Source organism: Eleginops maclovinus, chromosome 21, assembly GCF_036324505.1.
Source record: "Eleginops maclovinus isolate JMC-PN-2008 ecotype Puerto Natales chromosome 21, JC_Emac_rtc_rv5, whole genome shotgun sequence".
Classification (NCBI taxonomy): domain Eukaryota; kingdom Metazoa; phylum Chordata; class Actinopteri; order Perciformes; family Eleginopidae; genus Eleginops; species Eleginops maclovinus.
The window spans coordinates 16,364,947-16,389,025 of record NC_086369.1 but is presented as its reverse complement, the minus strand read 5'-3'; the positions used below and the strand labels follow the sequence as shown (position 1 = coordinate 16,389,025).

Below are 24,079 nucleotides of genomic sequence, written 5' to 3'. Positions count from 1 at the left end.
CCCAGCCCGCGGTATCGCTGCGTCTGAACCTTTAAGAGTGGAGGAACAAAAACTGCACCAAGCCTCTCCTTTATCCACTAATTGGTATCATTGGCTAATTGCACACTGTCCCCTTGTTGGATGACAATAGATCCCCCCCCCCTGTAATGTGTTTCTCAGTCTGACAGCATTGCTAAGTTATGATCCAGAACTCCAACATGACCCGAAACCACATAAATATGTCTCCATAATTACCCCTCACTGCCGCTATTGTAATTGCCGCCTGATTAGGAATGATTTTTCACCGACTTTTTCCAAATCCACAGAGCTAATAAACACACGGGACCTCAGCCAGTGAGTTCATAAATCCAAACAGCGCAGAAAAACACTCTTCAATGGCCTCGTTTCTGCGTGTTTACATAGTTCTCTAATTATCAGGAGTCATAACGCTTAATTAACAGCTGAGACCTCCATGTCTGTCTGTGGGGGGGGTTCTCCCACAGTTACTGCCCCCAGCTGCTTCCTGGTGGAGGAGCAGACTACCAGTACAGGCAGCCTCACACACACTCATTAGGAGGCACTTCTGAAGGCCTCGTAAACACCACCGAGTCACGGACGGTGCAGGTTCAACTCAGTTAAGCACCGTCGTGGATTCGGGAGGGGGGGGCTTTTCAACGGCACGGGTTTTAAAATGTAAAATAAATAGAACCGATCTGAATCATGCATTTAAGAAGGAGCCAAGAACACATGTATCAGTCAGAGAGCAGCTTAAAAAATGTGTGTTTTTTGCTGAAACGTAGAGAAACAAATACTGGGAGCATTAATTCATTTATTTAGGGATATCTGTACCACAAATGACTCCGCTCAAGATGGAGTAACCTTTCAGGGGAAAGGCCGGTGCCGCTGAGCATTGCAGGGACAAGAACATTAAGAGTTATGTGTGTCTGACAAAAGACCCCTGAACCAATCACAAGATCCACTGGTGATGCATTGGAATATGCAACTTCTTTTAAATATGCAACAAGATCATATGCACCCTGCAAAAACTGCTCCTCATGGCTCTGATCCTGGAAATAATAAGAGACGTCTTCTGCCTCACAGAGTTAGAAACTTGTGCACAATGAAACATACGAGTCGTCCGCCGTATTGTGAATGCAGAATCGACTGCAACACCTCATCATGCATTTAGAAATGTTTTAAACCTGAGAAACTGAGCATGCATTGGCATAACGGCAACATGCATCAGCGGCCAAATGTACATGTATATCTCTGCCCTATATTCTTCTTTTGCTGTTCAGTTTTATGGCTGTTTGCATCAATAACAGTTGCATTACTAGCTTCTGTTGGACTGTCCCAGAGCCCATTTATTATATGTGCATGCTGTGTGCAAAGGTGCAGGACAGAAGCGTTCCTGAATAAAGTGCATGTGTGAAATCAGATGCTACTGCATTGTGTTCTTGTGATGCAGTAGATCATTCCCAATCACTTCACTGTCACTGAATCATTTTACAGATCACAAGAGAGAAAGCCTTTGTTTAGTCAGTGAAACACCAACCACAGAGGGTCAGGGCCTGGAGATGGTGGCAGTTTGAGACTTTCTGAGAACCTTTTGAACATGTCTTTTCCATCGAATCCCCCCGATCTCCCCTCACCAAGCAAACAGTGGTCTGTCTAAAACCTACAATCACTGCTAACTGGCTCCAGATGCTCCTACTGTACTCAGGAGTGAAGACCCTCCACCAGAAGCCGTCGCAATTACTCCTTATGCAAACACTGCTAAATTCATCAGCCGCATTCCCGGCTTTTATCATCCCAGCAGCCTTTATCTGCGCAGGAGGAAAAAATGCTCAACAATTGAAGACAGGATGCCTCCATCTCGACATCATTCACTCTCCCTTCCTCTCCCCGGCTGCCTGTCTGTCCGCCGGTCTGCTGAGAGGTCCTCGCTGCAGAGGAAGCTATCAGAGCCCTCTTTGTTCCCAGGGCATCTGTCATTAAGCAATCAGCGCTGAGTCTTCCTGCAGAGAGCGCCGAGTGCTGACTGCTATCAGGCCGAGGAGGAGGGAGGAGATGCATGCTACCAAAACACACAGAGGACCGTCTTTCTGAACTCTTCTTTATATCCCATGAAGCTCAGGGTCACTGCTGTAGTATGTAGGATAAGAGCATTGGGGCATCATGAGTCTTTGTGTAGTTCTTTAGTCTCTTTGCTGGTGTTTTACAAGTTTTTGTAGCTGCTTTGTGTCTATCTATAGTTGTTTTGCATCATTGTGAGTGTCTTTGTGGCTGTTTTGCATGTCTTTGCAGTCTTGTTGTGTCTCTTTGCAGCTGAGCCATTATGAGGTGTGTCTCTTTGCAGGTCATTTGAGTGTCTTTGAGGTGGTTTTGCTTCTCCTAATAGTCGTTGTAAGTGTCTTTGTGTCTTTGTAATCATTCAGTGTTTCTGTGCAGTTATTTTGACTCACTTCCTTGTTTGAACATGTCTTTCTGAGTGATATATTGCAGGTGAAGGCCATAGGGGCCCTAACACTTTAGGCCACTGGGCCCTTTTATTGCTGTGGTTGCTTTTTGTTTTCAAAACGTTGTGTCTTTGCATGTTTTTGTAGTTGCTTTGTGTCTCTTGTGGTGCTTTTGCCTCTTTTTATAGTCTTTATGAGTCACTTGCTGCACTTGTTTACCTCCTTTAGTTGTCTTTTTATGTCTCTTTGTTCGTTGTTGTTTCCCTGCAGTCTTTTAGAGTCTCTTCCTGGTTTGTAGCATATCTTTGAGTGACATATTGCAGGTTAAGGCCAGAGGGGCCCTGACTCTATGGGCCCCGTCAGTTCTCCATTGATGGATACAAGCTGCCCCCCCTCCCTCTCTCTCAGGTGAGCTGCCGGGGTGGGGGTGGGTGGTCAGACCTCAGTGTGAGCGATAACAGCCGTCATCACAGCATTCCTCCTGACCTACAGGCTAATGCCATGTGAAAAAGACTCATCCATGGTTCGCAGGTTCTCAATACCGCCACTCCACCGGCAGCGGCTGTCATCCCCCCCCCGCGGTCCGTGACCCCCAGCAACTTCCTCCTCCGTTCCCACCACAGGCAGAGGAGGAGGAGGAGGGGGCTGTGATTACCTGGGGGTCAAACACAGGATGTGGGTAACAAAGGGAGAGTTCTTCGAAAACCCACTTCATTCCTATCCACAGTCTGTGCCTGAACAGACACGGAATTCAAACACAGCGACAAACAAAGCACAGGTACAGAGAGCGGGGGGGGGGGGGGGCGTTCACACGATCGGGAGGGGTTCCCTGTGCTCAGAGGGAAGTGCGGTCTGATGGAGACAGAGACACCCCACAGATAGGCAGAGACACAGTTATGCATGATTGATGAGCTGCAAGTCCAAACCACACCTCAAGGAGAGCTAAATGGAATATCAAATCTCCGTCCTTCAGCTTTTTCCTTCGTAACAAACGTCTGCACACAGCAACACTTCAATCCTCAGAGTGGACTTCAGCTCAGACAAATCTGCGTAAACGTTTCCCCATCTCTTCCCTGTCTAAACTCAACAAATCTACCCCTAAAAATCATCCTTTCTCATGGTATATTTGGTGCATGCAGCAGCTGTGCTAGCATGCAGTAGCGGGCGGGGGTGTTGGCTTTGGAAACCTCCACTTTCTCTCTGTAGTCGCTCCAAAACACACGAGTGGGATGTGAGGGAGTCATGTCGCTCGGCAGGACAGGAGTGCTGCATCAGAGGCCAGATGCATGATGGAACACACATCTGAGAAAATATACTGAGCCCTCACTGCAATAATAATAGAATATACAGCATTTATTCTCCTGTACTTTACTTTCTTTAGCTTATATGCATTGATGTGTGTAATTCCTGCAACTTTCTTGCACATTTCTAGTATTTACTTCATTTACTCATTTTCTGTGACGTATATTCTGTGTAAAGGTGCCCTTGCTGCCTGAACTGAACTATTGTGCACATAAAAAACACAATAAGGAGCTGAAATCCCGTGTTTTATAGATATTCTCTGGTGCAAATCAGGGTGGGTTTAAGTGTTATGATAGCGTTATTGTAATATAAAATCAGTTTGGTGCCACAGAGCCTCAGTGTTAATTCCTGAGCGATCCCCTGCATGACTCACAGTTAGCACTATGTTCCTCCTGACCGGGAATACAACCTTAAATATATACTATCAAGGAAAACACCGTAAAGCCCCCCCCCCCCCCGGTCCAGCACAGGATCCGACTCTCTGCAGAGGGACGTAAAACCAACAGCACTAAGAGGCTCCTGAGGGCCGTTTCAGCCACGAGGAAAAAGGTAACCATGCGTTTCACAGCATCTCTCATTAACAGGCGGCCCCCGGTGAGAGTGACAGGGGAGGGTGAGGGGCTGTAAAAGGCTATGTGTATGTGTGTGTGTGTGTGTGTGTGTGTGTATGTGTGTGTGCAACATGTTTAGAGTGCATGTGTGTGTGAGGCATCAGAGGACTAATTTAAAATGTCCCCCCCTCTCGCTCGCTGTGAGTGGTTTGCCCCCGTGCCCTTTATCCTGCAGACAGGGAGGGTTGTTTTCTCACCTAGGCGAGGGGCCGACTGCAGCCCCCGCACCCCACTGAGAGGGGAGCACAGGGGGCCCGGTCCGAGAGAGAGGCCCCCGGTTCCCACATACCGCTGGGCGTTAGGGCCACAGCGCCGCAGCGTCAGTAAACTCTCACCCCGAGCCGTCAGGGGATCCTCGGTGGGCTTCATTATACACACTGCTGCAGACCATCAATTAACTCACATGCACCACCAGGGCAGGGAGGGGGTTAAAATGGGAAGGAAAGTTACGATAACGAAGCAACTCATGATCGTTTTATTACCGGTTCTTTTCTAGAGTCATTAATGGTCAATAAAATGTCAGAAAATAGTGAAAAATGTCAAACAAGTTCCTGTTTGGTCAAAAAAATACAACTCTCCATATTTAAGAGGCTGCAAAAACAACACTTTCTGACATTTCTGCATGAAATCAACTCATCAATTAGCCAAATAGTTGCTGCTGAGTTTTATGTAGATCAATTAATTAATAAAGTCCACAAATAAATGCATCTATAATTCAAAATATATGACAGGATATAATTTAATATGATATCAGAGAAAAGCAGCTAATTGAAATATTTGAGGCAGAAAAACAAATGAAAATGATTTTTTAAAACGATCAATTAGTTGACAAATGGTTGGAGCTCTAATAAATAATATGTAATAATAACGACAAATGAACATTATGTAATTGACTTTTAGGAATGTATTATTCACTTTAATTAACGAACACAAAATATAAATAATACAGTTATAAGAAAGTCATTATTGATTTTGTATAATTGTTTTTAAATATGTTTGTCTATAAAGCTTTTAAAATACAACTTATTTTAAAGGCTAATTAATAGTGTGTGTGTGTGTGTGTGTGTGTGTGTGTGTGTGTGTGTTGGGGCCCCTTCACTTCTATCTACCGGTGGACGCTAAAGAAGCGAGCGCTGATCCGGAGAGGTTAGAGAGGAAGAGGGAGACGTCAGGGAGAAACTGATCCCTGTTGACCCCTCCGGCATGCCCTCTTTCTCTTTATGACTTTCCTCTGAATCGTCACTCAGCAGCTCTATCAACGGCGTCCAGCCTCCATTCACACACACACACACACACACACACACACACACACACACACACACACACACACACACACACACACACACACACACACACACACACACACACACACACACACACACACACACACACACACACACACACACACACACACAGTCCAATATTATGCTTCATAGAGTGAAGAAACTCTGAAATGAGTCAGCACTTTTACACTTCCTGTTCCCTCGTCTCGAAGAAATTGCCTTTTTTTTAATGTTTTTTTTTTATGTACGAGGCCTAAAATAAGGTCTATGGTTAACACAAACTTAAGATATTTTAACATTTTGTTCTATGACTTTAAATTAAATACAGTAAATATCCCACTTACTAATTTTGAAGCGTGTCTAAAGTACGTTAGCCACCTTTAGCTTAGCAGTAGGGTTGACACAATGTGACTTTTGTTAGTGTCCTAATTTAATAAACAACCAAATAATGAAATTGCTGTTTATTGGTGAATATAATCCTGCTGAAGGAAATGTGTAAACTGTGTGAAAAAATGTGGATTTAGGAACTGTTCTTCCTGCATGAATCCAAAATCCACCCAAAAATCCCATTGGCTTTTTTGCCAGACTTTGACTTTAATGGGAAATTTCTAATGTCATATTTCCTACATCTTATACATTTCTAAGATAGTTGGAGGATCAATTTGAGACGTCTTAGTACCCTAATTTTAGTTCCTTATTTTTAGTTTATTAATTATTAAATTCCCTTTAAGACTTTCTAGGATGTGTGGGAACCTTCGAGTACATGGAAGATAATCTGATCCTGCTCGTATAGGGAAGTTGTAAAGAGTCCATATTTAACGGGCAGGACAACAGTGTGAACACTCCGATTGGACACACACACACACACACACACACACACACACACACACACACACACACACACACACACACACACACACACACACACACACACACACACACACACACACACACACACACACACACACACACACACACACACACACACACACACACACACACACACACACACACACAGGCCACTAACTCTGCACCTGTGTTTCTGCAGCCTCTGGGGTCTCCCTTTATGGCTTAGACTAAATTAGAAGGACCATATGCATTTCTGCACATGCTTAAATACATAACTGCTGCTGGCTGCGGTATTTATAGTGGGACTGCATTTAGCCCTATCTGAGATGCAGGACTGTAAATCAGCGGGGAGGAAACACAACTGGTTAGAACTGGCACTTAACACTCGGCCCGGCCCGGCTCAGTTTAAGAGCAGGAGATCAATATGTCCGTGGAGAATGTCCTCCTGTGTGACGGCTAACGACGATCGCCGCAGCGTCTCTGCATCGGACGCTGCGGAGCACACGCTGCCGCAGTCATAACACTCAGACATCTAAAAGCTTTAAAGTGTCAAAACAAAATCTAATAATTTCCACGCTGAGATAGAGCAGAGCTAGACTTTGCAATAATTTTATAAGCAGTCCTGCCAATGTGGTTTCATCACACATGAAAAGAAATCAAAACACGGGACAGATGTGGAGCAGAAACCACATTTAAGCGTTGTCACAAACTGCCATTCTCCAGACGATTGGGGCACATCTATTAAAGAAAGTGCAGCTACATGGGGCCGGGCATCAGGGAATATTTAGGCAGCCAATTGCAGCCAATTAACTTTGATCGCGATGCCTGCGTGTGGACTCAGTCACTCCTCGTCCGTCTGGGAGAACATTTCCCTCCTCCTCCTCCTCCTCTTCCTCCTCTTCTTCTACAGATTTTTCCCTCCTCTGTCTTTGCTCCATGTAGCGCAGCCGAAACACGGCGCTGAGTAACGAGACTTGGCAGAGAGGACGCCGATCTCTTCACACTTAAGTATCAAACAAAACATTTCCTCTCTGTGAGGTCAGCGGGACGGAGGAGCTGGGATCAGATTCAGAGAGGAGGAGGAGGGATGAAATCACAGCAGACAGAGACGTGTTGAGAGACATGGCTTTGTTTAGGGCTAAACGTGATGAGTGCTAACAGTTAGCTGTGATTAAACATGATATTTATATAATATTATTGGTGTTAAGATAATGTAAATGATCCTGCAACCTTCTCCATTTAAATAGTTAAGTATACAGGTAGTGTTATTGTTCTTTTTGTGCATGAACACATGAACAAAGTCAGACATTTTCACCAGATATGATGAAAAAAGCTCCTGTTTTTGATCCGTTTTCTTCCCCTGCTAACAAATAGTTGGGCCTTCCTCTCTGGATGTTTGATGAGTTATCTGTGAATATCAAGTCACAAACTTGTAACCAGCTCTTCGTGTAGATGCTTCTTGGATGGTGTTTTCTTTTGTATGATGCACAAAGAGTTGTAGCATGGCGTATTTTAGTTATTGTTTCCTTTTTTGACGTGACTTTTTCACATGCTTTCATTGCAGCAGCGATATATATATTCAGCCGTAGTGACGAGTGAAAGGACATTAGGATGAATCACTTAATCGCTTAATTGGGATGAGCACTGATTAGCTTGTCTGCACGTACAGTCTATAAGACCCCTGACCCTCTGCTCTCTCCCCCCTCCTCACACTTCTCCACCTCCCCTCCCTTTATTCCTGTGCCCCAGGGTGCAGATTTTACACCGGCCGTCCATGAATCAGAGGGCAGAGGAGTCGGACAGCGACACCCGGCACACAGCGTGACACACAGACAGACGGACTGACCACGGAAACACTAGAGCCAGACAAATTGAGGGGGGGGGGGGCGCTGGTGACCCCAGGTTGATGGAGGCTCATGTAGAAAAATCACGGAGTCCCTCCGGCATGTTCTGGAGTCTTGTTGGCTACGCTACATGTCCCTAGGTGAGGTTAACTAGAGAGGTCGTTCGTTCTGACCCGTTTACTCTGGCTCTCTGTAACCTTCAGAAGTCAGATTGGATCCTCCTGATCGCATTCAAAGCCCTCTATATATTGAGACCCAGCAAGCACTAGCAAATAGTTCCTACAGATAAAATCAGCTTCACAATAAGCACTTTTCTAGGAATCAATCCCTTTAATTGCTTAAGGATTAGGGATAATTTAGTCCATATCTTATAACATAAACACTGGATTGTTTGATAGATTGATGAAGATTGATTGGGACTGGTGAGTGGCTATGATTGCAGAGGATGCATGACACTTATTAGCAAAGAAATCTCGTTGTAGATCAGTCGTGGTTGAGATTTATTTTGTGTATCATGCAGCTAAAAATGTGTTGCATGAAATATTCCAGTCGTTTACGGTACTTACGGTGTTTGGATGCCGTGCGCTTCTCTGCATCTTTATCTTTAACTATGAACCCTTTGGAGCTGCCACTAAGCTGAACAGAAGGCGTCTGTGCAGAACAGCAGGGGGTTTAACAAAGGAGAGTAAAGCAAACGCACCTCAAGGTCGTTGAAGAAGAGGTGTGTGTCGGCCAGGTTGAAGATCATCTCCTCCATCCTCAGGCCTAATGACACAGACGTGGGCGGATCCTGGAAAAGATAAAAAAACAATTAAAAAGTGAGGTTCTCTTTTTCCATGTGCAGGGGTTAATGTGAACCGGTAAATAACGCTGGTCCCAGTAAGTCACTCAATTAACACAGAATCCCTTTAAATTCCTCAGCGGGCTGCTCCCATAAAACCCGGACATGAAAGTCTCAGCCAGTGTTTACGACTGTGCGAGAGCGACCAGAATAACCATCAGAAATGCCACAGACAGAACGAACGCAGTAAAAGCATGTCTCCTCTCAGGAGGAGGGGGTCCGAGGAAGAGTTGGGGGTCACAGCCTCGTCGTAAATAGCCCATTCTCCACATACTTGTGCTGATGCATCATCTGATTTACTCCCTGAAGAAGCAGCCGCTCTGACGGGTGTTTATTAATATTTAAAATAAATGCAAAGTCATTTTTCCTTAAATCCTGATCTGTAATGTGAGCCCTGTGTCACGATGAGAGAAGTGTACCGTCTGTAAGGTGAAACCAAGAGAGGGGTGAATAATTAACGAGCCTGGGACAATGTGTGCAGTTTGAACAGATAATGAAAAAAAGTGCATCGTCACATCGAGATGTAGACCTGGAGTAATCAGGTAGAAAACCAATCATCTCAGAAGACGGAAAAAAGCCACTTTTTCCTGCTTTTATTGTGAAAATCACTATCAGTAATTACTGCTTCTAATCAGCAGAGGATGAACAGGACAATAGCAGGAGGATTGTGTGCAGCTGGCTGAGTCTGCAGCAGGGATTGCAGCTGCAGAGCACCTGAAGACACACCTGAGCTCTCTGCTGATCACCTGTCACACAACACAATGCTAACACCAAACCACACAAGAAGAGCTCAGTCTGCTCTTCTGCAGGCTTTCCCCTTCCTCTGAACCTCCATGTTACTGTCACTCAATCAGACTTCATCCAAAGGGTGCAGAAACCAGTCCTAAAACCTGGAAAACACTCAGCATTTTAGCACTTCCTGTCCCTGGGGATGGAGGTCAATGGTTTTGTGAATGTGTTTAAGGTCCATGCGTTAGCCGCCTTTAGCTTAGCGCTGGTGACGTGTAAGAATCATTTTAAAAAGATCCTGTTTTCTGCAATAATCCATAATCCAATGGAATAATCCAATTGGTGTTAAGTGGAGGGAGGCCTTCAGGGTCCGTCTACAAAGACACGTGATCCCACCAGCTCTCTGAGGGCCGGTTTGGTGGGAAAAGTCGTGAGTGAATCCTTTTCCAATCAAATCTAAACAATCAGTCAGTGAGAGAGTTAAGAATACAAGCAGGCCAGAAGGCCAAAGTGCTGCTGCTGTCACTGCAGCTCCACCTGTCCCGAGACGTCAGTGCCATCCACAGGGGCGCCAAGTCTCCCCCCCCCCCCCTCACCCCCCTCTGAGACCCTTACCAATAACAACCCCCCGTCCATCCCCACCCACTTTAAGCTCCGGCTCTGGGCAGCCCAATAGCAGCACAGCTGGCCCCAGCCATCAGCTTTATGGGGCTGAGCTGCCTTGATGCCAATTAAAAGAGCTGATAAGAGTGTGTGTGTGTGTGTGTGTGTGTGTGTGAGTAGGAGAGAGTGGGGGGAGGTCACAGAGAGGGGGAGAAAGTGTGGATGTGTGCTCACTCAGATACACGACTATTTATAGTGAGCGAAGAGAAGCCAGGAGGGAAATCTGTGGGGAACTTTTTGTTTGTGACACTCAGATGACGGGACAGAAAATGTGACACCAGAACAGAATTTGGGGACAACTCATGCTCTGTGTTGGAGTCTTTTAAGGAATCAGTGTCGACTGCTAATATATTAAAGGATCTTACACTCATTAGTTTTGGGCTGAAATTCTGAACTTACTGTCATTTTCTTACAATGTTATTATATATTTTAGAGAGAATTTCGATGCTTTCCTATCAATAATCCCGCAAACTGTGTGATTTTTTGTGGAATAAATATCATTTTCACAAGTGTAAATGGAGTGGCAGTACTTCCTCTTTTAATGTGTTCATGCACAACTACTTTAAACCACTGTAACTTATATTAAAAATGAGTAAAAAGGCAGAAAACACCAGGTCATATCTGTGTGCCCCTCGTCTGATTATATCTGTTGTTTCATTTTGAAATGTCTTTAATCTCTCCTGACTTTCACTCTGTTCTTAACTGTGTGTCTGGTTGTGTTGAGTCATTGTATTCTCTGTATTTGGGGGTGTTTTCTCCTTGTGTTAAACCAGAAAACTGACCTACAGGAGGAGGGAAGAGGCGGCTTGTTGTGGTGGACGCTGGTCTGCAGTTTACAGATGTGTGTGTCTGATAGTCTTTGAGGTAGCGTGCTCTGTGGTCTCTGTGCACGCCTCCCGTTTTATAAAGCTGCTTTAAAGTTAAAGAGTCAGCAGGTTTCAGCATGAAGAAACAACCATTGAAATGAGGAGGAGGAGGAAAAGAGAAAGTGACTCTCGCGGCTGTCACATCCCATATGAGTTTTGATGGGATGGAGTCAGGAGTGTTTCCTGTTTCAGAGGAGCACACTGGAGACCCTGTGTGTGTGTGTGTGTGTGTGTGTGTGTGTGTGTGTGTGTGTGTGTGTGTGTGTGTGTGTGTGTGGGGGGGGGGGGGGTAGGACAGTCCCTGAGCTCCCTAAGCCTCGGCTCTTTCTTTACCCAGCATGCCGGGCTGCTGTGAGTAAAGTAAATAAACAGTGGAGGGTCGCGGGGCAGCCCTCTTTCACCCCAAAAACAAAACAGTGCCCCCATCAAACACCCCCTCACTGCAGAACAAAGAGGGAGAGCGCGGCCCGCGGACGCTAAGCTCTCCCACATACGAGCAGCAATATGTCATCCGTGACTTCAAACCCGGACACCTCTGCAGCCCAAACAACCGGGGATCAGAAAGGTCGCTCCGCCACCAAACAGAAAGATAAACAATGTTCAAAACGCAGCCGTGTGGAGCGAACTGGCTTTGGATTCTGCTTTCATATGCATGCATTATATCTAGAGTGTATTTATAAAGCACACATTATCAGCTCTAGTGCTAAAAAGACTGCAAGACAGCGCTTTACGAAGCGTAAAAATGTGTTGTGGGGAAGAAAGGACTCAGATACTCTACTAAAAGTACAATTGCAGAAGGATTATCAGCTAAACTATTAGAAAACCATTATATAAAAGGACTTATTGTGCAGAACGGCTCTTATAAAAGTGTTGTAAACTTTAGGATATTATATTATTCAGCTTTTATTGTTAGAAAGTACATCAAAATATTGGTTTTTATGTTGTAGTTCACCTTTAAGTGCTGTTTTTTGGTGCATTAGTGACTCTTTGCCATTGTCTAAACAGTAAAACATCATGTAAAATAATCAGAGATGCTTTTCTTCTGCTTTGTTTAGCCTCAAAGAGTTTTAATTGTTTCATAAATCACAATAAAGCTTGGTACTGTCTGGTTAAAACTACTTCATAAGAGAATTTACACACTGAGTAAATTGGTATTCAAATGTATATGAAATAAAGTAGACGTAGCAGAAAATCTACATTTTGGAGTGAAGTAGAAGCACCTCACAGTTCTACTGAAGTGAAGCAGTGAAAATGTTAAGTAGAAACAAGAACAGAACGGGAAGATAAGAGACTATATATATAACCTTTGACCTCCAGCAAACCATGAGAATAAGATTCGGCCTTTTTCCCAAATAGTTTGTTTTCAAAGTTTAAATTTAGAAAAAGCAATTCACGTGGAACAACAAATACCCGAGGCTGGAAAAGCAAACGCTCAGACTGGAACTCAGCCTCCCTGTATCATAATTTATGTTTACATGATATATTGTTATTTGCATCCTGATTAAGGGCCGGTTTTAAAAGGGAACCTGCACTCTGAGTTCTGGCTGGATCTCATCGGGGGGGCGGGCTCGGTCTCTGGGGAGAACTGCGCCTGAAACGGCCGGATTGAGAAGCACTTAATTAAACTAACAATGTGGCGTTTCTGGAGGAGAAAGGAACACTTAAGACGTGTCAATAGACATCCAGAGTGCAACTGTTGTGAGCCCCCCCTCCCCCCGGCAGCCATGCATATCTGCAACAGCTGCAGGCAGAGCGGCGAATACCTCGGGCCTCGTCGGACCATTAAAAAAAGAAACAATTATCTGGACATTGAGTTCTGCTCGCTGCGGAGAAATCCACCCTCTGTGTTACTGCTTTAAACCACAGCTTTTTATTAGAGACACTTTTTAACGGGCTTCATTTATTTACTTCATAGCTTTTTACTCTCTTATGCTTTATTACTCTTATTTAGTTATTATTATTATCTTATTTGGGTTTTAATTAAACAAATGTAATTGTATTTTATTGTTTTATTTATTTTTATTATCTTATTTGGGTTTTGTTTTTATTTGTTATTACATTTTATTAATTTATTTTATAGGTTTTTTATTTTTTGTCCTATTTATTTAATTTGTCTTCCTTTATTTTTCTTTCATTATTTATTTTACTGTGCTTTATTTTTTATTATCAGACCTTCTACCTGCTGTGTCTCTTAAACTGTTACATCATGTTGCTCTGCCACATGTGTGCTAAAGGTCTTAACGTCTGTATGAAAACTGCTTTCCCAACAAAGCTTTATGATTTTAATATCTATGTCTCCAGCTGAGATGCAGACGTCACTCACCCGTCCATATCTGTTGGCGTAGGAACCAGTCAGCAAGGAATGGAAAACGATGATGGTCTCGTCCAGGTCCCAGATGAACACCCGCTGCAGAGGAACAGAGGGGGAATCAATGGTGCACTCTGCAAGGTGATCCTCAGCTCAATATGGGGGGGGGTTTGTGCCACAGGGACCCGGATCCATTTGCTCGGGATGGTCTCCGCAACACTGCCCCCCCACCCTCTGCCCTTTACATTAGAAAGATCGATAGTGACAAACTAATTAACGAGATATGTTAACACGGTAGGAAGAGAGAGCCGTGATGCACGCTCCGTTTGAATTCATATCGCGTTAATGAAAACCCTCTCATTCTGACATGCAGCTTCAAGTGTGCAGACAAAGCACCCAGATCTTTCAGGAGCGCGGAGCAATAACACAGTTACAACCAAGCTTAAAGAACCAACACATTTAAAGTATAAAGTGGAAGAAAATTGAAAGACTTAAGTGGAGTGAAGTACCTCAAAAGTTTATAGACAGTATTTAAATTTTGTATTGAGATAAAAGTAGTAACAACAGCAAAGAACATATGATATTATTCAACTACAAATATCGATGCATTAATGTTCTCTTCACTTTTATGCTGCAGCTGATAAAACATAAACTTGATATACTGTTGGGTAGCTTGTGCATTTCACCATGGGATCAGTATATCGACCTATAATGCATGAAAAATGAGTTTATCCTGTTATAAATCATATTTTGAATGTTTAAAGTAAAAAGTACTATATTAACCTCTGAGATGTGCAGTAGATGTTAAAAGAGGCAAAAGATGAAGTAAAAATACCTCCAACTTTAGTCATAGTACTTGGTAACTGTGTACCACTGCTCATGGTGCATTCAATGCCGTTGTAATTCGCAGTATTAACCATGATCCACTTCTTTATGGCTCCGTTCATGTCACGCCTTATTGTTTATTCACGGGAACTTTATATATGTGTTTGGTGAAGTCATATCTTCCACCGTGCATCAATAATGCATTCAGTCAAGAATTAATGCGCATGCAGTGTCGGAGCTGGTGTGCAGTAAGTGGATTAGTGTGTGTGTGTGTGTGTGTGGGCCTCAGACAGGGCGAGGCTGTCTGTCGCCGAGCCGCACGCTCACCCTACCTCAAGGTCGGAGTCGGGCGGCGGGGAGGGGTTGTTGTTCCTTCTCCCCCGACCACGTGACTTTCCATCCGAGGCCCGGCGCAATCGATCCGAATCTGAATCTTTAATGGGGGTAGATGGACTGTGGATGGTACTGTACTCTACTGAGAGGAGGAGAGGGAGGAGAGAATAAATAGAGAGGAGATGCTGCTCTGCTTTTAGCCAAGAAGAGGAGAAAGAGGGACCATTTGTCTTCATGCAGGACAGACAGACGGCATCCTGGGACATTTCTTAGACATTATGCATGCCTACAGGTATCATAAATCACACACTAAAAGCTCCTCGCTGATTTGATCAACAGGAAGTAATGGAGTGCACGTCAGGTGGAAATAGGGAAGATGTCAGTCATGTAAACTGAAGGAGTGTGCAAGGAATCAGCCGGATGTCTTTGGTGTTGATGGATGACAATTTGAAAGCAAGTGACTCTCTGGGTGAAGCATTTCTAACTAATATGGTGCAATTTTTAGCCTTTAGCTCATGTTATTGGTCAGTTTCTGCAACTTAGCCTTCAACTTCTGTTTCATTTTAAGTAAAAAACTAAATTAAAAGAGGCGTGTTCATCAATTAGCCGCAGACAGACATGGGTAACATGTCAAACCTCTTGCTGTTAACAGACTGTTCGATAGACCATTGCATTATGAATATCGTGCATTTGTGTGAGCAGATTGTTTGCCTTCCTCCAGATATATTGTGTTATATCCTCACCTGCAGGGTTCTCTGGGACGGGCTGGCTGGTGATGCCGCTGGGGGGCTCCTGCAGGGTGTAGGTGGTGGTGGTGGAGGGCGTGCTGGGGCTGGTGTTGTTACTCGTCATGTAGGGCGAGGTGTACGGAGAGCTGTTGTAATACTGAGCGTACTGACCCTGACCGAAGGCCGGGTAGCTGGCGTAGTCCTGAGGAGAGACGAAGGAGAGCATGCTTAATGTGGGTGGAGAGACTCAGATAGGAACGTGTTTGCAGAAGGGGTTTCTGTGCAGAGTAATGTGAGATTTGCCCCGCTGCAGAGCTGCTACTTTACAGAGCAGCTTCCAAAACATAAACGCAAACACATGCAGTCCATCTGTTCCTCCGTGGCATCGGGAGGGTAATCCTGCGCACAGAGCTCCTGACATCCCGACTGATTTATGTTTGAATGTGTCATGGATGAAATGTAACATATTGAGTATGCATGTTTCAGAAAGGCTTCCAGCTCTGCACGAGGACAAACTGATTCCAGATCAGAGGAGGGAGGACGGAGCTACCTGCTGCGTGCTGTTGAAGCCGCTCGAGTTTGTCAGGGAGTTGTTTCCCGGGTACAAGCCTGACGTTGTTGTGAAGGTGCCACCTTAAGAGAAGAATAACACTTATGAGTTATATATGTGCAGCTGCACAAAATGCTGATTTTCTTTCATTCAAATGATATAAAAGTGAAGACATTTGGGTTTTGGATTGAGAAAACAAGACATTAAAGGTTTAAAAAGTGTGGTTATTGACATTTTTCACTATTGTCTAATGTTTTAAAGACCCAACAGTTTCATTGCATGAACAGAAAAAGAACCTCTAAATATTTGTTGTTATTTAAAGTAAATTTTCATGTAAAAAATGGGTTTTATTTTCAGGATAAAGCATTATTTGACAAAAGAATCATCAATTTGACAGTCGATTTAAAATCAGAAAAGTGTCAAAAGCCTCTCCAATATGAAGCATTCCCCCATTTTTATCATTTTATGCAAAAGATGTGTTGGTTTTGGACCACAATACAGACATACCTTGTACTTTAAGAAACTGTGGTGGACATTTTTCACTTTTCCCTAACATTTTAAAGACCAGCAGATAAACTGATAATGCAAATACTCTATTTTTGCATTGACCATCATTTATCCATCAGACCTGCAGAGACAGGACTGAAATGGCACATTGTGAGCAGGAAAACAAAGGACTTTCTTTCGTGAAACGTCTCTCGGAGGTGATGAACGGAGGCAGCCTGAGGGAGAGCCTTATCTCTGTCCTGCTTATCACTGATTGGATCAGAGCTGATGAATGACAGAGGTGAGGGGGGGAGGCAGAAGCCGGCACAATGTGAGAGACTGTTGTGTGTGTGCTACCGAAGGAAACGACGGATGCACTGGGATGGAGTGTGTGTGTGTGTGTGTGTGTGTGTGTGTGTCTGTGTGCGAGGTATGGAGGAGGAGGGTGGAGGTCGCAGTCACTGAATATGTATGCTCCGCTCGTCACATCTCTGAGCACAGGGGCTCCTGGGTAATTAAATCATTCAAAAGGGGCTGATAGCATCTAATGGCTTAACAATATACATGACATGAGTTATGATGTGGGGGGGCGGCGGTGGACCCCCGGGGCCATGACATCCACCTGTAGCTTCATGTCAGGCAGGAGGAATAAATCAATCACAGACTGCTGAGGGTTTAATTAAATACATTTGTTTTGCTTAAAACTATTTGAATATCTGATATATTTATATTTCACTAAAAGGTTTTTATTTTACATATTAAATCTTAAATGTACCAAAAAATCAAAGTAAATTATCTTACCGACAAAAAGAGTAGAAATTATTTCTCGATATTTAAGTCCAAATAAACTGCCATTCATTTTTAATGCAGATATGCAGACGACTCCTTTTATTTATAGTATTTGTCATTTTTGATGCAATTTTTACATGGTTGTGTGCGTTTATGTTGTTGCATGCCCCTTTGCCCCTTTGCCCCTTTGCCCTTTCCCATTATGTGTAAAATAAAGTGTTTTAAATATTGACTCTTGGACTGAAGAATAATATTTATAATTCAACTTCAACACCAAATAAAACTGAAATCGTCCTTCCTGCAGCCTTTTATTCATTAATAATAGGCGTTTAATCACAAAGTGCTCAGAGATTGATCTGTGAGCAGAGAGCGCTTGATTCGATGTGATAGAAGAAGCTCTCTAAATGCAAAGTATAAACAATGCATCCACTCGAGAGAAGGCCAAAACTGTGGATTTCTGCAGCCTGTGCATCGTTCTGCACGCTAATGACATTTTATATACTCAAATATACAAAAATAAACAAGTAACAGCTTTGGGAAGATGTAGATGTTGTAATAGAGGTTTTAAAAGACTTCCAAAACTGTTTACTTGTGTCCATGCTGAGACAAATCACTTCTCCCTTCCCTCCCGTAGCCGGAGATAAATGTAGTGTTTCTAAACGGAGGCGTAATTACACCTTTGTTCCCGGGGAGCAACAGACGGAGCTCCTTTCATCCTCCGGTCACTGGCCCCCATCAGGAGGGCCCTCCCACACCGTGACAAACGTGGAGCAGCTTTAAGAGCACGGGGGGAAGTGGAGGAGGCATGAAGGGTGGAGGAAAGCATGAAAAACAGAAGACGTAGAGGCCAATATCACCAGCGTCCGCTCAGTGTTTGTGCAGGGGGAAAACTAGAGGAACCTCAGTGTTTCACTCAGTGTTTGTGCAGGTTCACACACACAGGTTTAAGGGAAGCTATTACAGGAGCACCTTATCTGTCTGGGCCTACAGACAGGAAGTGTACCTGCAGGATTCTTGCTTTTGAGTTTGATTAAATGCACTTTCTGTAAGTCGCTTTGGAAAAAAGCGTCAGCTAAATGAGACGTCATTTTGTCCCTCTTTTTGCTCTTTTGCATCGGTAATTTCCAAACTGGGCAGAGATTTAGCCATGAAGTGAAAGTGTGACCGGACAATAAGAAGGAGAGGAGGCTCAGTTCAAACAGAGGAGAACAGGGAGCCACATGAAAGCAGACCCCCCCCCCCCCCCACTACCAGCAGTGAAGGAGCTGCTGGTAATACTGCTGGTTATAGCAAAAGGGGAAGAGAGAAAAGGGGGTTTGCTGGTTCTCCGGGGGCCATGTTTTCTCTCCCTCCCCCTGTCCTGCTCCAGTTAGTTCACTCAGACACCCCCCGTCCCACCCCCCCTCCACTGCCTTCTGGCTCCACAATTGGAAGTCCATTTGCTCTGCTTGATCAGTCCCCCCCCCCGCTATGGGCTATGTCTATCATCAGTGCACAATATTTGTAGCAGAAGTTTGTACGCCCCACTGGGGAATAGGCTATCAGGTCCAGATGGGGCTCTGCTCTAAAGGCTGGAGCTCCGTCAGCCTGCTCCGTCAGCCTGCTCCGTCCTCAGCTCTGCACATCTGAGGCGGCAGGAGCTTCACTTAACTTAAGTGCAATTTAAAGGGACTTTTCTGCAACTTTTAATTAACTGATTAAAAAAACGTTACTGAACGTTTTTTTAATCAGTTAATTAAGTTTTACACTTAAGTACAATTTTAAATACTTTTTATGCTTCTTTATATATCTACTACACTGACATCAAAAGGCAGATATTGTAGACTGAGATAAATAAGTTAAAAAAGGCTCCTCGTTTACAAGCTTTTGCGTGAAAGTGAAGAACAAATAAATCATTTAAATCTCATAATATAGTTTATATTATTCCGAAACGGGCCATTCTGCATAATGAGTACTTACTTACATTACTTAAAATGATATTCATGCAAAAACATCTGCACTTTAGCTTAAGTGTAGTAAATAGTGCATGCAGGTCTTCTGCTTGCCCCAGAGTAAACTGTTTTATTACTATTTCAGGCTAAGATCAGAGTCCTTCCTTAAAACTAATGTGCATGAAAATGCCACCCTGCATCTCGATCTGGTGGCACGACTTCAGCCCCCACACGGCGCTCCACGTCCCGGGACATGAAAGCTGGGAGTGAAAACACGGCTGTAATGGTGCTGGGCTGACAGCTGGACACAGGCTGCAACAGAGACCCTCTCCGAACACAGACAGGAGATCAATAGGACGGACTGCTGATGCTCGGAGCCCCGGTTAGAGACTCAGAGTGCTCAATCTGTCATTCCACAGGCCTGTCCATGGCTGACGCTGCAGCCACAGACAGACGGAGGGACTGGGGGCGTAATACTCAGAGACGAATGGGCATATAATACTGTCATCGTGAGTTTAAACATTCTGCCATGCATGCTCCCTCTCTCCGGCTGCAGGGAGCATGCTCTACACTCTGTTTGCCTAAGAGGCGTGGAAAAGAGGTTTCTCAGCACCACATCTGCTGCTGAGCGGCAGGTATTTACTGGGAGATGCTCTGGAGGCTTTCAGAAGTCACACTTTACCACAGGAGAAACAGAGAAGAGTAGAAGCACTGCGCTGCATTTAGAGCCAAGGTAAAACTCATCTGAATCGCTCTCAAGGCCATAAATCACGGCGCTCTCATCTCTTAAACAAATACTAATACGATCACAGGGAGAGGAAAACAAAGCCGGGACGAGGGGAGGACAGGCCTGCTGCCGTCTGAGTGCTGGACATTTTTCCCTCTGTGTTGATTCTTTTAAGAGGGGAGGGGAGGGATTCCATGTTTTTGGGGTGAGTGAGAGGGCTGTGCATGCTATTAAATCAGGGACAGAGAGCTTTTACTCTAATGTTTCAGACACAAGAGGACAATAAACCTTCTTTGGATGGGACAAGCAGAGGAGAAACAAGGCAGGAACATGGAAATGAGGAAAAGTAAGGAAGAAGACGAGGGAAAGGGAAGGGGAACAAATCAGAAATGAGGCAGCAAAAAGATTCCCACCTTGTTTGCTAATCAATATTTCATTTTCAGTTCTGTACACCTCTCATAACGTGAGCATTTTCAGCTATTTTTGCTGCAAACATGTTGTCCCAGTTTCTCAGTCCCAGGTTTTTCTTCAAATGTCCAAAGATTTTCACGTTATGTTTATTAACACTGACAAAAGCAAGAAATCTGCGGTAATAAGGAACCAGAAGCAATGCATTAATACAGTCTATAAAAGTGAAAAATGTCCAGACTCTCAAAGTCGTTAAATGACCAGAGATATTGACTTCATATGATTTAAAACTGAGAAAAGCTGGAAATCCCCATGTTTGAGAGCATTTTCTGACCCTTTCAGGTCTTGATTATGGCTTATTGTGCTGCATTTTGACACCAAAAAACCGTCCAAAGTGAAAATGCAGAGACAGAAATAAGCAGTGTGTCCTCACCCTGCATCTGGTAGCTGTAGGGGGCCTGTCCAGTCTGCGGCGTGGTGAACCCGGAGCTGTAGCTGAGGAAGCCCGTCTGTCCCGGGGACTGGGACTGGGTCAGACCCCCCTCTGTCTTTATGCCTGCCCACAATGGACCTAAACCAGTTAGTGACAGCAGATCGGTTTGATGCACAACACTTCAGTCTGTCTGTTAGCTTAGCTTATCACACCGCTACCTGCTAAACCAAACAGCGTGGTAGGACTGTGCGTGTTTGGTATATGTAGTATTATATCATTTAGAACAGGTCATCCCTGAGAAGATGCAGCAGTAATAAAACCTTCTCCGTGTGTGTGTGTGTGTGTGTGTGTGTGTGTGTGTGTGTGTGTGTGTGTGTGTGTGTGTGTGTGTGTGTGTGTGTGTGTGTGTGTGTGTGTGTGTGTGTGTGTGTGTGTGTGTGTGGGGGGGGGGAACCGGCCTCTGCTTACATTCAATCAGTCACGATGCAGTTCCTATGCAGCGGACTCCACTCAAATAAACACGGTGAATTCCTGCACATATTAGACAGTCTTTCTGGGTCGAAACACTGGAAAGACTTTGGACAAATAAAGCCCGCAGAGAGCCGTGTACTCGGGGTTTTCTGTGCCAGGGGAAAGCTGTTTTTGTTTGCAGATTTTTATCGCTAATCTCAGCGAAGTGCTTGACGAGCAGATTATGTTTTACGGGGAGAATATGCAGGCACTAAACAACACCTCAGCCCCCCCGCAGGACTGACTGCAGGCATTGTGGGAACGAGGCCTGACCTTCAAAAACATTTAGACGTAGAGAAAGAAATCTCACCATAAGCCGGGATGCCATAAGGCTGTCCGGGCTGGGGGTAGCTAGCATACGCTGCGGCCTGCTGCATTCCTGTGGTGTACTGCGTCTGCCCGTACGCAGCCATATTTTGGGATGAAGGAGTAGGAAGAATATGCGGATATGTTCTGCTATTTGAGAAAAAGAAACACAAACACGTTATACTCTGGAAACCAGAACTGTGCGAGCTGACACATTCCCCCTGATGGTGCTACTTCATTTCCAGTACAGATAGCATCGCACGGCTCACAGTCAAAGAACAATAAATGGCACAGATAATAATTACAACAGGTTTTCAGAGAAGCTGCAGACATCCAGACAAACAAAGCCGGTTAGAAACCAGCCCCCCCCTCCCCAGGACAGCAGAAGGATCTAATTAAAGATCCAAATGAAGTCGGACGCTGCTTGTTTTCTTAGAGAAAGTAAAAGAAGCCTTACTTGGAGGGGTAGATCTGCGGAGAGAACTGGTGAGTTTGTCTTGGGCTGAAGCCACTGGTTCCAATAGCTGAGGAGGGAGGAAGCGGGAGAGAGAGCGGCACATATTTAAACGTTAAGAAATGAGGTAAATATTATCCGTCGCCAGCAGAACTCCTGGATCCCAGGGACACAGCAATCACGCCGCAGCGCTTTATTTATTGAGCTAACCCCGTCTTAAGGGTGGAGAACCGGAGAGCAATAACGAAGTCAAATAATCAGGTAGAAACATCAGGGTTATGTGTGTGTGTGTGTGTGTGTGTGTGTGCGCATGCGTGCATGTGTGTGTCTATGATGACAGCTGCTGTAAACACAAACAGGACGCTCACCGCCACAGGAAGTGACATCACTGATTGGAGTTAACGAGTGCTACTGCATAATCTGTCCCTCGTTAAGGCTTAGCCACTCATATCTCACAGAGGTGAATTGGTTTTTGAATCTGCAGCATTATTCCTACATGTCTTACAATCTGAAGAGTGCTTTTATTCCAATTATTCATGAAGTTAAATTGTTCAATTAGTTCCTAACGACTAAATATCATTGTAATTCATTAGTAAATATTAGCTGACCCAATTTGGCAGTTGAACTTTTAATAAATAAAGTAAAATGAATTGATAAAATGTTTAACCATGCGTCCTGATTTAACACACACTCACACTCACACACTCACACAGCAAACAACATGCAAATGAATGACTACTTTAAATTCAGAACTCAAATAGCTTTCAGAAGAATTGACTTATCGTTCTATAATGATTGTCCTTGATGTTATTCCTTATATATTGAAAATGCTGGTACTGTACATTTAAAAAAACCTCAAAAATGTGGATTTATTTCCAGTTTCAAAAGCAGCTTTGGAGAAAAATAAACCTGACACCTCATTATTATTTAAATGGTGTCGTTATTTTTATGAGAAAGAAGGTTAATGCAAATACAGCAGATTAATGATCATTTTATTACTACTAATTATCTGCTGCATTTCACTTATCGGACATGTAGAATAAGGGATTGAACTGTATGCTGTCACCCCTCTCACACACACACACACACACACACACACACACACACACACACACACACACACACACACACACACACACACACATACACACACACACACACACACACACACACACACACACACACACACACACACACACACACACACACACACACACACACACACACACACACACACACACACATTCCCACATCAGCAGCACCTGCCACTGGACACAACCTGGGTTTCCCCCTCTGAGGATAGCATTACTTTATGTTTCATTAAAATTGTCACAGAGAAAAGTGATTTATGCTTCAAGTGTCGAGTATCAGGTACTTAGTTAAACAGTTCGGGGAAAACAGTGAGACTATACGCAGGATCTAAGCAGGCAGAGTGTGTGTGTGTGTGTGTGTGTGTGTGTGTGTGGAATAAAAGAGTCACACACACACACACAGGAAAATAGAAATTATCACATTAGGGATATTTCTATTACAATCCCTACAAAGCTTATTATATTCTGAGGGGTTTATTTAGACAGGGTGTGTGTGTGTGTGTGTGTGTGTGTGTGTGTGTGTGTGTGGGGGTGTGAAACCAGGGCTCTGACAGGGCGATAGGGTAACAGCCCGTGGAGAGTGAGACGCCGTGTCACTCCAGCAGACGGACAGGTTCAGAGCACTAAGGGTCATAACTCAGTCTGCACTGGCATGGGAACCAGCAGCGGTAACACACACACACACACACACACACACACACACACACACACACACAGAGACACACACACACACACACACACACACGCTAACAAAAGTGAGCTCCTTTTTCACAC

At 44.2% G+C, this 24,079-nt stretch overlaps 1 protein-coding gene across 6 annotated transcripts in view; it reads right to left on the bottom strand.

Annotated features, from left to right (window-relative positions):
* eya1 (EYA transcriptional coactivator and phosphatase 1) overlaps window positions 1-24,079 on the bottom strand; it is a 64,418-nt gene that overhangs the window by 7,581 nt on the left and 32,758 nt on the right. For 2 of the 6 annotated variants that reach the window (XM_063874002.1, XM_063874005.1), the window contains 8 exons: window positions 22,218-22,284; window positions 21,765-21,910; window positions 20,945-21,067; window positions 16,171-16,253; window positions 15,636-15,822; window positions 14,892-15,034; window positions 13,750-13,833; window positions 9,028-9,117 (listed from right to left, as the gene is read on the bottom strand). In XM_063874002.1, coding sequence (XP_063730072.1) covers window positions 9,028-9,117; window positions 13,750-13,833; window positions 14,892-15,034; window positions 15,636-15,822; window positions 16,171-16,253; window positions 20,945-21,067; window positions 21,765-21,910; window positions 22,218-22,284 — 923 coding nt within the window. Of the gene's footprint in view, window positions 1-9,027; window positions 9,118-13,749; window positions 13,834-14,891; window positions 15,035-15,635; window positions 15,823-16,170; window positions 16,254-20,944; window positions 21,083-21,764; window positions 21,911-22,217; window positions 22,285-24,079 lie in introns of all 6 variants that reach the window. The other 4 variants (XM_063874003.1, XM_063874006.1, XM_063874001.1 and 1 more) reach the window with 2 other exon arrangements.